This window comes from Miscanthus floridulus, chromosome 6 (genome assembly GCF_019320115.1).
Source record: "Miscanthus floridulus cultivar M001 chromosome 6, ASM1932011v1, whole genome shotgun sequence".
NCBI classification, from domain to species: domain Eukaryota; kingdom Viridiplantae; phylum Streptophyta; class Magnoliopsida; order Poales; family Poaceae; genus Miscanthus; species Miscanthus floridulus.
Window position 1 is genome coordinate 68,585,480 of NC_089585.1, and position 13,979 is coordinate 68,599,458.

The following is a 13,979-nucleotide window of genomic DNA, read 5'->3' on the forward strand; positions in this document are numbered from 1 at the left end:
CAATCTGCTTCTTCTTCCCTCGCCACCTCCCTCGCGTTCTGCTTCTCGGTCTGACGACACCCGTTGCCGTGGACACCCGACATCGACAGCAATCTGCTTCCCCTACCCCCGCCGCCTCCCACGCGATCTGCTTCTCTAGATGGGCATAGATCACAATTAGTTGCACACACTAGAACGTTGGACACTCTAAATATACAAGGACTAGCAGTACCAAGAGGCCATTATAAATGAATTACCAGCGAGCACTAGCAGCATGAGAAACATATAAAACAAGCACTGGCAACACGAGAAATAGATAAAAACAACGAATTGCGAACAAGCAGGATCGGGATTGCAGGGTACTAACTATCAGAATAAGTAGAAATAGCAGCTACTTACTATCACAAATGAATTAAATAAAACTTTCGGATTCTAGACTAGCATCATTAACCAACACAAAAACTAGCAGTGAACAAATTAAACTACGTAATGGCAGTGCATTCTGACTTTGGGAGGAAGGAGAAGCCATACCTCGAAGTGAGGGTGCTGGGTGTGGCGACGTGGGGATCTGGTGTTGTGGTGGTTGCAGCACCCTAGGGCTCCGCCTCTGCTGAGGTACGTAGATGCGGGACGTGATGAGGTCGGGGTGGATTGCTTGCACCGCTTGGTTCCACGCCGGTGGCCTCCTGCCCACCAGGCCTTCTACCCAAGACCCCGTCCGCGCATCAAGGCTCGCGGCAACGGATTTTGCAGCTGAGAAAGCGTTGGTCGAGCACTTACGCGAGGGGGCAGCGGTGCGAGCACGACAGGGAGGGCGGTGCTACGAGCACGACGGAGAGGGTGGCCATTGCTGTGGAGGCGGTTGGATCCGATGGTTGGGAGTTAGGCGCCAGCTGCTCTGCTGTTGGCACTGTCGCGGCAGATCCGGCTCCTCGGCCCCTTTGCCGAGGAGCTCCAGGAGGCACGCCGGGGGACCGAGGCGGAGGAGGAGGAGGAGGAGCAGGAGCAGGAGCAGCGGGACGACTCGCTGCTGTTGCAGGTGTTGGCTGGAGCAGCTGGTAGCAGCGGGCGCCAGGCCCCAGCCATGGGAGCTTTTTTTTAAAGGCCCAACCATGGAGCTAGCCGTGCGGAGCAGGAGAGAAGTGGTGTGTCGGTAGGAGAAAGAAGAACGAAGGGATTGGAGGCAGGGGTAAAACTGGAATGACAGATTTAGTGGAATATAAATAGTGATAATTAAATAAATAAGGAAGAAACGAGGAGTATGGCATTCTAGCGTGGGTATCCAGTTTGATAATGACATTCTAGTGAATCCCTTTTGTGGGATGGCAAACAGGTAAAGCCTAAGTTTGGTAACGGCAAAATTCTAATTGTCTCGCTTAGAAGCTGGATTTATCGCCGTGGCAGCCAGAGGTGGAGACGTGAAGGTGAAAAGAGATGTGCGAGAAGAGCAAATTCGGAAAGGGGCCAGAGTCGGAGATGGGAAAGAGTGGAACCATGGAGAATAGAGGAGGCGATGTTGATTTATTTTATTTAACATTTAACACATAGGGTCCACTGTATGGTCTCTATGATCATAAAAGACAAACAAATTTAAAGTCATCGAAACTATATATAATCAATCTTGTTTTATAAGCTTCACTTATGATTCATCTTTTTATGTTTTATAGTCATTCTTTTTTTATGCCTTTTATAGTTATTCTTGGGTACATGGAACCTGTTGAAAATCACGGTTGCTGCACACCTTTTAAAGACTTGATAAACCAGATCAACGAAGGTAACTACTGGTTCTTGTATATGTATCGATGCTTTGTAATGTAATCAAATGAATTAATTACTACTTCTTTTTGACTTTTATATTATTACAAATCAGATGGTCAGCTTACACAAGTCGTTGATCCTCAAGAACATATTTTTTTAAGATATCAACAGTACTTTAACTTTAAAAATTAATAAATAATTTTATATGCAGGATACTTCTAACTACAGCTTCAGTCATCTGCGTGCTTCAACTGCAATAAGTCAGACGTCACATCTGGGACTTGAAAATCTTCTAGATCATCTTTAATTGGTAACCAATTGCAACTTGGTGTCCGTGCAAAGCATGTTGTCCTGGTCAAATTATTGAGAGATTAAATTCTTAATTGTACAATATATTGTAAAACATGTACTGCAAAACACAAACTTATTATTAAGGTGAATGCTCTTGTGTTATGATTTAAAGTTATATTTTAATTGTCTATCTTTCTTAAAGACTTATGCAATATTGATGTTCCAAATACCACGATTGCAATATCTAATATAGATAACACTATAACACATGCTCATACACATGTTATCGTGGTATTATGTGTTTTCGTTACAACGCATGGGTATTTACCTACTAAGATAAAAGAATTGTGTCATGAAATTAAAGTGCCGCAGAACTATAAAATAAAACTATATGTCACGAACAGATATTTAATTTATATTTTATTTCATTCTATAACGTGATAGTTTTTTTTAAAAAAAAGGTCGCTTCTACTTATTGCGGCTGTGGCATGTACTGGCATTCAGCCCAGCCCTTCGGCTGAACCGCAGCGGCGCAGGCATCGCCTTGTCCTTGTCCTTATTAGCTACAGTATTTTTCTTCAAAAATTATCAGTTTTAGCAGTCTTATAGCAGCCGAACAAGCCCTGTTCTAGGATTTGGGCCGCCCGCCGCCAACGCCGTCCATCCCTCACGCAGCGCCAACGCCGGCGTCAATCTCTCCTAGGATATGCGGCCGCATTGCATATCTCGCTTGCCGCTGCGTCCCCGACCATGAGGACGGTGGCGGCGTAACTCCTCCATCAACTCACCTCCCGAAAGCTAGGCCCTAGACGCACATTGGCTGTGGTGGCATCTGGAGTTCGCGGAGTACTGCATCGCGGCGTACGGCCGTTGCCACTTCACCCGCATCTCCGTAGCCCTGCCGTGACGACTCTCCCGCCCATCAGGTGATTGCTCCGGCTGCTCCCCTTCTCTTCTTTGCTTGCAAGCTGAAGATTCTACAATTCATGTCTATCAGATCTAGGATCTAGGGTTCTTATTAGCTGTAGCTTTGTGCTGTAACGTCCTACCTCATAGTCTTAGGCATAATTGTTTGACATTTAATAATTGTATATATAGCCAGCCAACTAGCCAAGTTACAATGGCAAGACAGAAGCTTCTTTCTTCCAGTTACACAGTTTGTTTAGGCTTGCAGTGAGAAGATACTGACAGTGAAATGCTTACGCAAGAGTAAACACTAGGAATGGCAGTGTGTCATTTATATTGCCGTGTGTAATTGAAATACCTGACTGCAAACCACCAGCTTCCTATGGTCATATCCTACAATCTTGAACACTAGATTAATGTTTGAGACAAGTTTTCATGCCACACCTGTTACTAAAATACATTTTTTTCAGAGTGTGGCCGCTCTGTGCGGTGCGGCGTCGGCTGGTACTGCGTTTCTAGAGCAGGTCAGTGTCACCTCCAGTTCCAGAGCCGATTTGTTGTTGCCAAATTTTTTTCATCCCCAAATTTGTGCTAATTTGGAGTAGTAGATGTAGTGATTCTGTGATTTTTATGTGAAATGTTGCCAAACAGTGCCTTCAAAAGTGAAGAAGAAACATGTAGATCTGAAGTGTTGCTGTGATGGAGGGGAGCTCTGCAGATTGATCTGAGCGCCTAAGCTTGGGGAAAGCAAGTCTTCTGTCCAACATTTCCAACTTGGAATTGGATCCACCCCCCCTACATCTGCAGATTTGGATACCCACAACGCAGTGGGATGGAGGACAGTTCAAGAATGGAGCATTCCATCGTCAGTCTCACCGATGACCTCCTCCTGGAGATCCTCTCACGTGTGCCTTACAAGTCCCTGTGCCGCCTCAAGTCCGTGTCTAAGTCCTGGCTTGCCCTCTGCTCCGATCCCATCGTGCGCAAGAAAGCACCCCAGACCCTATCGGGCTTCTTCTTCCAAAGTTACAGAGAGCCTACATTCAACCCCTCTAACCTCCATCACCACTTCACCAACTTGTCAGGGAGAGGCCAGCCTATGGTTGATGTAAGTAAAATGGACCCTTGGCCCATTTACTTTGGATTTTGGTATTTGATGATCAACATAACCAAATTCGACTAATGAATTTGTAAGTGATTGTTTTGTAGTTCAATAGGGTGCAAGACGTGACTTGGACGAAGGCAACGTGATGATCCGATGATCAACACCTTAAGCAAGACTTTAGAAGCATACGAGAAGACCTAAGATATCAAGCAAATTCCAAGCATGAAGATAGGAACCAAGCCGTACGCAACATCGCGAAGAAACGAGCTCACAGAAGTGACCGGACGCTGGTAGCACAGTGACCGGACGCCCGACCAAGAGGCTCGGCAGAAGCAGTGACCGGACGCTGGACAGCAGAGTCCGGTCGAGTACAGAGAGGTTCCAGAGCGGCGAAAATGCGATCGGACGTGTCCGGTGGCATGTGACCGGACGCTGGCAGTGTCCGATCAGTTGATCGCAACTCTAACGTCGGGATGACCGGACGCGTCCGGTCATGACGTGATCAGAAAAGCGGGATTTCGTCTCCAACGGCTACATTCTCAGTGGGGCTTATAAATACAACCCCCAACCGACCAAATGATAAGTGTGGAGCTGAGGAAACATACCAAGAGTATTGATACACCATTTTAGTGATCTCCACTTGCATAGTGCTTAGTGATTCATTAGGTGATTAGCGTAGGTGTTTTGCGAAGTGCTTAGGTTGATTAGACCACCGCTTATGCGATTGCTTTAGGTTTAGACCTAGTGTTTAGTGAGGTTTGCATACCTTTTACTACCCGGTGCTTGCGAGCACCGTTGTTGTACATCAGAGGGGCTTGTAGTCTTGCGAGATCATACCAACCGCGTTTGTTGTGTGGCCGCCACCGTGTATCGGAGGGAACAAGGCTCGCGGTGTTTTGGCCGGAAGCTTAATAGTGAAGACGGCGGGGAGCATCCGGGAGAGACTTGCCGGAAAACACGTCGGAGACCCACTTGCGTGTGGGGAAGGCCCGAGGCTATCCACGGAGTTACCCGACCGGGAGCTTGGTCCTTGCGAGGGATTCCTTGCAAGGGGCTCCAACGAGGACTAGGGGGAAGCTTGCGCGCTTCTTGATACCTTGGTAAAAATACCTGAGTCATCGACGGGAGTTTACATATCTCTACCTTGCTCTTTATCTTTCGCATTTACTTTGATTGTATTACTCCTTTTGCGGAGAGATAGCAACACACTAGCAAAACTGTAGTTACACATTTAGATAGTTTATCTTTTGCATATGTTTTGCTAAGGTTAGAAAAAGAGGCTATAGTTAAGACTTAGATTTTTAAGTTGCCTAATTCACCCCCTCTCTTAGGCATCACGGTCACCTTCAATTGGTATCAAAACCGGTTGGCTTAATTTGGACTTTTGGCTTAACCGCCGTTGAGTCGACGCTATTTAGAATGGTTGGGATGGATACCTCTAGGCCTCTGCACTTTGACAGTACTAACTTTCCCTATTATAAAGCTAGAATGACTTGTTACTTTGAGGTGGTTGATTTGGGTGTTTGGAGAGTCACTCGTGATGGAATGAAACCCATTAAGAATCTCGATAAACCCACGAAGAACGAAGAAAATAAAATTCATTTCAATGCTAGAGCTAAAAATAGCTTGTTTGAATCATTTAGTATGGATGTGTTTAACCAAGTGTTCACTTTAAATATGGCACATGAAATTTGGTTAAAACTCCAAGAGCTCCATGACGGCACAAGTAATGTCCATGAACAAAAACATTGTCTAACTAAGCAAAATTATGATTCTTTTACAATAAATGATGATGAGTTTGTTCGTGATATGTATTATCGTTTGAATCTAATTATCAATGAGCTTCATTCAATAGGATTAACAAAGCTAGATGATGCGGATATCGTGAGGAAGATCATCTCCATGCTACTACAAAAGAAATATGCAAGCATCATCACCATCATTCACAACATGAAAACTTGAGCACTATGACCTCGGACATAGTCATTGACAAGATAGTGGTATTTGAAATATCACGTAAGATGGGTCAAGACGAAGCCTCTTCGTCGAGCAAAGGCAAAGCTCTCGTATGTAGCGAGAAAAAAAAATGAAGGGCAAGCAAATTGAGACAAGCTCAAGCTCCTCAAGTGAAGATGAGGAAGAAGATAAGGATGCTGATGATGATGAAGAAGATTCAAGTGATGATGATCAATTTTTCTCCACCTCCGACCTTGATGAAGAATCAATTAAACTTATCAATAAGGTGGAGAAGATGATCCAAAGCCTCAATGTCAAGGGTGTGCCCATCCAAATCTAAGATTTCATTTTCGCCAATCAAAGAAATGAGCAAAGAAAAATAGGATGCTATGGATGCGGCGAGGTGGGGCACTTTGTGGAAGTTTGTCCAAACAAACCCACACCCAAGATAAAGAAGGCGTGCAAGAATCAATCCTTCACATCAATAAGGTCAAGGGATGATTCTTTAAGTGAAGAAGAACATCATCACAAGAGACAAGGCCGTAAGCACTAATCATCAAACTCTTCTCGTGTGTGCCTTATGACACGAGGTAACGAAAGTTCATCCTCTAGTGAGAGTGATAGTAATGATGAAATGCCTTCTTATGATGAAACTATGCAACAAAATCTAAATTATGCTAAAGTTTACACTAGTCAATAAAAGAAGCTCAAAAAATTAAAAGAAAAGCTAGTTCGTTCACAAAAAGCATACAAAACTTTGCTTGAACAATATGAGAACTTTGCTAACCTCAATGTTGAACTATCTACTAAAATTGAGCAACTTAAGGCTAGTGCAACAACTAATGCATGCACAATCAATTATGAGCAACTTGTAAAGAAAAATGAAAAATTAAAAGAAAAAATAGCTAGCTCATAAGATGCTTATAAAAGTTTGCTTGTTAAAATAAAAACTATGTGCAAACATTGTGATGAGCTAACTAATAAAGTTGCTAAGCTTTAAGCCGTTAGTACAACCCCCACTAAGGCATCTAAAAATAAAAGTTTTATCTTTAACATGTCTAAAAAGGATGTCTCTACTTCTTGTAATGATTTATCTTTAACATGCACACAAGAGGTTGCAAAAGAGAATGAGCAACTCAAGCAAGAAGTAGCTCTCCCCACCAAGGACTTGACTCAAGTGAAAGGCAAGACGAAGCAAGCTCAACTTCATCAAGATAACACCGTCAAGGGAGTGAAGAAGTTTGATGAAGGACAAACCGTGGTTTGCTACGTATGCCACAAGGAAGGTTACAAGTCCTATGAGTGCAAGGTGAAAAATGAGGGAGGAGCAAAGAAGAAAGAAAAAGCAAAAAAGCAAGCTCTCCAACACCTATACCAACAAGATGAACAAGAAGGCCTCCACACCATACTTGTTAAAGAAGAAGAAAAATGACAAGGTGGTTGTCATCAAAGTGAATAAGCAAATCAACAATGGGGTCAAACGCTTTTGAGTGCCAAAGAAAATCATTTCCAACATGAAAAGCACTAAGAAGGTTTGGATCCCGAAAGGGAAGTGAGAAGTTCGATGGACATCGAGGAATTTGGAGACTTGGCAAAGTATGGGTGTATTTCATGGGTGCATAATGATGGACAAAATCATTGCCAAGTGGATTAGTGAATACTATAGACCTAAATTCCCATTTCCATGTTAGGTAACTAGATTCAATTTCCTTCAATTAGTATCAATTTGTATTTCCTATAAGTGGTATTTCTTACAAATTGATATCTTTAAGCATCTAGTTACTTTTCATGCCTATGTTTGCATTTACATGCTTATATTTTTTGTCATGCATACACTAGGTATATCTTATGGTAGACTTGCTCGGTTTCATTCTTAACCCTTGGAGCAAACCTACATGGTTTTAAATTGTTTAGGAGCACGGCACATAGCTTGTCTTATAATTGTTCATCTAATATGTGCCAAAGTCTAAATTGTAGATAATTTCTCCCGAATATCGCCTTCGAAAATGGCTCTCACATTCATGTGATATCATCTTTTAAGTGATATTTTTTATTCTAAAATCAATGTGCATGTTTTCTACAAGTATTCAATACTTGTGTGCACAAATTTAGGGGGAGATTACTCTATAAGTTGGATGCTTTGAGACTAACACCTTTTCAAGCTTATCATATGTGTAGTAGTCTCATTGCAAGAAAAATGGAGTACCCGGAGTTAAGCATCATACTTCAAATATCCACAATCTATTTCAAGTGGTAGAAATCAAATTGGTTTCCACTTATGGTATTTCTAAACCGATATCATCATGTTGATTTTATTTTGATATTTATATGCTTTCTCCATGCATTATATAGATTAAATTCCCTTAAGCAATAATTTGCCAAATATGCATATGCCTTGCTTTCTACAATATGTATGCATATATTTAGGGGAAGCTTAATCTATATAATGTGAGAGTCAAATTTTGTGATCCATTTCACTCTACGCATAAAGGATCACAAAGTTTGACCCTCTCTTGTGCTACTAATGTCTTCATTTTCGGTGTTTGATTCCAAAAGGGAAGAATTTAGAGGACCAAAAACAAGCATTAATAATTTACAAGTGGTAATGGTCCGAGAAATGTAGGATAGTGGATTATGAATTGCCTATGTAATAGGGAGAATTTGTAGAAAATAAGGCTTAAATCCATAATACCACATGGGGACATTTGCAAGGGCAAGATAAGTTTTTTATGTGGTATCCTTTAATTTTACAAATAGTATCTTTTAGTATCATATAACCTTGTCCCTAGCATTGCATCCTAGCAAGTAGGTAGTTTTTAAATTTTAAAATTTTTATTATTTACTTGCTTTGGTTGTGTTGCCATCAATCACCAAAAATGAGATTATAGAGAAATGGACCATTGGCCCATTTACTTTGGAATTTGGTGTTTGATGATCAATACAACCAAATTAAACTAATGAATTTGCAAGTGATTATTTTGTAGTTCAATAGGATGCATGACGTGACTTGGACGAAGATAACGTGATGATCCAATGATCAACACCTTAAGCAAGACCTTAGAAGCATACGAGAAGACCCAAGATATCAAGTAAAGTCCAAGCATGAAGATAGGAACCAAGCCGTACGTAAGATCGTGAAGAAACGAGCTCACAGAAGTGATCGGACGCTGGACCGGACGCTGGTAGCACAATGACCGAACGCCCGATCAAGAGGCTCAGCAAAAGCAGTGACCGGGCGTTGGACAGCAGAGTCCGGTCGAGTACAGAGAGGGTCCAGAGCGATGAAAATGCGACCGGACGCGTCCGGTGGCATGTGACCGGACACTGGCAGCGTCCGATCAGTTGATCGCAGCTCTAACGGTCGGGACGACCGGACGCGTCCGGTCAGGACGTGATCAGTGTCCGATCAGTAGCGGAAAAGCTGGATTTCGTCCCCAACAGCTACTTTCTCAGTGGGACTTATAAATATAACCCCAACTGGTCAAATGATAAGTGTGGAGCTGAGGCAACAAACCAAGGGTGTTGATACACCATTTTAGTGATCTTCGCTTGCATAATATTTAGTGATTCATTAGGTGATTAGCGTTGGTGCTTTGCGAAGTGCTTAGGTTGATTAGACCATCGTTTATGCGCTTGCTATAGGTTTAGACCTAGTGTTTAGTGAGGTTTGCATACCTCTTACTACCCGGTGTTTGCGAGCACCATTGTTGTACATCGGAGGTTTGCATACCTCTTACTACCCGGTGTCTTGCGAGATCACACGAACCGTGTTTGTGGTGTGGCCGTCACCGTGTATAGGAGGGAATAAGGCCCGCGGCGTTTCGGCTAGAAGCTTGATAGTGAAGACGGCGGGGAGCATCCGGGAGAGGCTTGCCTGAAGAGGCTTACCGGAAGGCACGTCGGAGACACACTTGCGCGTGGGGAAGGCCCGAGGCTATCCACGGAGTTACCCGACCGGGAGCTTGGTCCTTGCGAGGGATTCCTTGCGAGGGGCTCCAACGAGGAATAGGGGAAAGCTTGCGCGCTTCTTGATATCTCGGTCAAAATACCTGAGTCATCGACGAGAGTTTGCATATCTCTACCTTGCTCTTTATCTTCCGTATTTACTTTGATTGTATTACTCCTTTTGCGGTAGAGATAGCAACACACTAGCAAAATTGTAGTTGCACATTTAGATAATTTATCTTTTGCATAGGTTTTTGCTAAGGTTAGAAAAAAATGCCATAGTTAAGAGTTAGATTTTTAAGATGCCTAATTCAACCCCCTCTTACACGTTACGGTCCCCTTCAGTTGACCCCTCCCTTAACTTCTTATTCTCAGCCAACTATGTCGAGGTCCGGTTTGTCCACTGCTGCAATGACCTTCTTCTGTGCTGCTGCAAGGAGTCGTCGGATGGTGAATGTGACCGTGTTGTCTTCAATCCTGCTACTGAGAAGTGGACTGTATTGCCAAAAACAGAAGCAAGGCTAGGAAGATATGCCATGCATTTGGGTTTCGACCCAACCGTGTCCTCACACTTTACAGTGTTTTTGCTCTCAAAGTTCACACGTGGTATGCAGAATAATGTTGACGAGGAGGATGAGATTGATCATTCACCATCAAGTTAGAGCGGTGGAGATCTACTCATCACAAACTGGGAGGTGGACGTACCACCAAAGTCAATGGGGTGAAAAATCTATAGAAATATTTAGCTCCAGTGTCTTTTATAATGGTGCTCTGCATGTGACTACCCTTGATTCTTCAGTAAACAGAGTGGACACAGGGGGAAAGATTTGGAGAACTGTCCCTATGCCCTACTATTCTAGATTCATTGGGATGTCTCAAGGGCTCTTGTATGCTGTGTACTCTCCCAGGTACAGCTCTCAGCTGTCAATTTGGGTTCTCAAGGATTATGGTGGCAAAGAGTGGAGTCTAAAGCAGGCTATCAATTCAGTTGAATCGTTTGGAACACATAATATTTTCTTTGAAGATGGTGTTCCACCTGATGTTATTGCAATCCATCCAGAATGTAGTTTGGTTTTCATGATTCTGGGGCCACGCAGAAATATTGTGTCCTACAATATAGATAACAGAAAAGTGCATGACATCTGCAATCTTGCAGACCAATCTGTGTTCCCGTATCTACCTTACATCCCTTGCTTCGCAGAATGGTTTTCAGATGGGCACTAAAAGATGCAGCATCTTTGTGCCTTCATGCACGGTTAGTGTCAGGTATGGGCTATATCTTTTGAGTTTTAGGGCAGTGTGTTGGATTCATCATGTTTGTGCTCCTACCTTCCTGTACTGGGATGTTTCCATGGAGTTAGTTTCTCTATTTGCTTTCACTTGCTAAGTGTTGTGAACAACTGTCAGTTCCTCTTCCTCAAAGAGGCAAACGTGAATGAACTGGTATCGTATGTCTGGAAATTGTATTATGCAGCATTTTGATTCTCTTATCTATTTCTTAAGATGCTTTGATGAACTGAGTTAATCTATTTACTTTCATTTGCTAAATGTTATGGACAAAACCGTACTTGATCAAGTTTTAGATTCTTTTATTTTCATGTTTGTGCCGTGCATTATCTCATTAGCTATCCTTATTGGGAAAAGATATGTTAATGTCTAGTAGGGTTTTTTGTTTGATGGTAAACATCTAGCAGTAGTTTTTTTTTTTGAAGTTCCGAACAAGACGCAAGAAATACCTTTTTTGCCAAGTCCCAGCATGTATGTTTATATACTTACAGAAAGACATTTTGTTCTACTCTTTTCCTTTTTAGGAAACAGCTCTTGTGTACACATTGAATTTATTTGCTGAGCAGAATTAGCGAATAACAAAATTAATACATCAAATAAGTTTACCAGGAACCCTTCTTTCATTTCAAGCAAGGTGATTATGGGGCCTTGAATGTTTGCCTCATATAAATGTTTCTTGTAAATTCAAGTTCTTTGGATTCTGTCATTTTTGTAAACAGTATCTGACTACAATCCTAAATGGGGCATTTGATAACATCTGTTATTTATATAAACCTAATGTCGAAACTCAAATCTATATTAACGGGCTTGTTTGGATTCTCATGAAATAAATAGTATTGGTATTTCTCTTCTCAGGATTATCTCTAGTTTGATAATGTTTTTTTGAGGCTAGTTATTTTCATCCAAATATTTTTGTTGCTCCTACAGCATATCCGAATTGTGAATTTTGTTTTGAAAATAGCCTGTACAAATGGCTCATAATTGTGCCATGTTATATGTGTGCATAAGTATAGCTAGGTTCTGTCAGTATGTTTTATGTCATGGTTGTCTCAACAATACCATTATATGAAAGAAGCTTGAGCTTCAGGCTATCTGAAGAAAGGTCAATATTACTATTAGACTATAGTTTGGCTCTAGCTCAACACCGAGTTTCAAGGTAAGTTTGGCATAGGTTACCAGCTTGTATAATGGTTTGTGTGTCCGTGAATGGTCGCTTTATCAGTTTATTTTAACAAAAAAATGTGAGTGAGTGCTTCAGCTTAATACAGGTGGTTGTTTGCCTAAATTTCAGGTTACTTCAATGCACGAGGTATAATGCCTTTTCATCTTGTTTGCTGCTCCCACTTAATGCCTGCTCCAAGTCATTGAAACTGAAGTTGAAGCGGAACTCTGTTTGAGTCGTGCAATTGAACAGACTCAAATGCACATCAATTTGGACCACACATATAATTGTACCAGAAAGATTGTGTACACTTGATTTTAAAATGATCTGTGCCTAGTTTCAGTAAATCTTGAATGTTGAAGTTGGTCCATGCCAGGTTCGAGACACTAGGAGCTGGAAGCTGGTCTAGAGTTCTTTCAGGTCCGTGCCTGGTTCTGTTCAAGTCCAGTTCAATCCTCTCCTACATCATTTTGGGCTACCAAAAAAAAGTGTAGACCTGAATTTTGAAGATGTGCCTCGTTTGAGTAAACTTGGGTGATTTGAAAGTTTGGCGTACTTGCTAGGGAGACTTGGGCGATTTTGTGGAATGGAACCTCAGGAAGGAGCGCAGTAACAGGTTGTTCCATCGGTCGCTTTGGCACGAGCACGACTTATCCTAGACGAGGCCATAGGATTTGTTAACGTTTCTCTGTGGTTCTGTTCTGTGGTACCTTTTTCTTGTGGTTAGTCACTTTTTTGGGTTTTTTGTCGTTTGTTTGGTCACTGAAAACTCAAACAAATTAAGTTGCTTGTAGTCGCTGTCCACCGCTGCTAGTTGACAAATGCTGAAATTGTTCTTTGGTCTGGCTAGGGGACTTAGGAGTGCTAGAACTAGTCGTGTGTATGGCTTAGGCCTTACGTAGGGCTAGAAAGATAACCAATTACGAATTTCAACAAAAAAAAAAAACTAACCTAAACCAAGCAACAAAACACCGCCATGGCTAGCTCTAGCTAATCAAGCAACCAAACACACCCAGATCTATATATCTTTTTCACAATATAAAGGGTGCATGGCTGATCCGTGGACTCCGCAAATGTGAGGCAAAGACTGAACAGAAGATGCATGATAATTGATAGCTAATATACCCAAGTCCCGAGTAATCATCTGACCTAATATTGTTCTTACGAAGAGTAATATAAAGATAGCAGAGAGTAGAGACAAATGTAATATAGAACGAGGAGTCAATCTGCCTGGGTGGACGGCTGCACCAGCTGGGATCCATTTGGATGCAGCCCTGGCCTCCCAAAATGAACACCTGGCACTAGCACAAGCTGCCTGGCTTATAATCAAGTGTTAAGAGCATCTGCAAGTGATTCTCTATTTTCTTCCTAAAATGCTAGGAATAGAAATTTTGATGAAAAACTAGCCTCCAATAACTTTTTTAAATGGTTATCCAAATATAGCCATCTTTTATTTCGGATTTTTCACTAGCTAAAAATAGAAGACGAGAATGACTCTAGATTGCGCACGAGATATAGAAAAACTGTTGGAGAGTGGAAAGATATAGAAAACGATTTTTTATAAAAATGACTCTCCAAATGATGATTTAG

The 13,979-nt window shown here is 42.0% G+C and overlaps 1 protein-coding gene across 1 annotated transcript; it reads left to right on the forward strand.

The window, feature by feature from the left end:
• The first annotated feature begins 2,647 nt into the window (after nt 1–2,647).
• On the forward strand, nt 2,648–12,899 carry LOC136456096 (F-box protein At5g07610-like). Its single transcript, XM_066455863.1, has 5 exons — nt 2,648–2,954; nt 3,405–3,458; nt 3,586–4,046; nt 10,286–10,535; nt 10,570–12,899. Exons 3-5 carry the CDS (start codon nt 3,767–3,769, stop codon nt 11,162–11,164), a joined length of 1,125 nt encoding a protein of 374 aa, XP_066311960.1. The 5' UTR covers nt 2,648–2,954; nt 3,405–3,458; nt 3,586–3,766; the 3' UTR covers nt 11,165–12,899.
• The last annotated feature ends 1,080 nt before the right edge of the window (nt 12,900–13,979 follow it).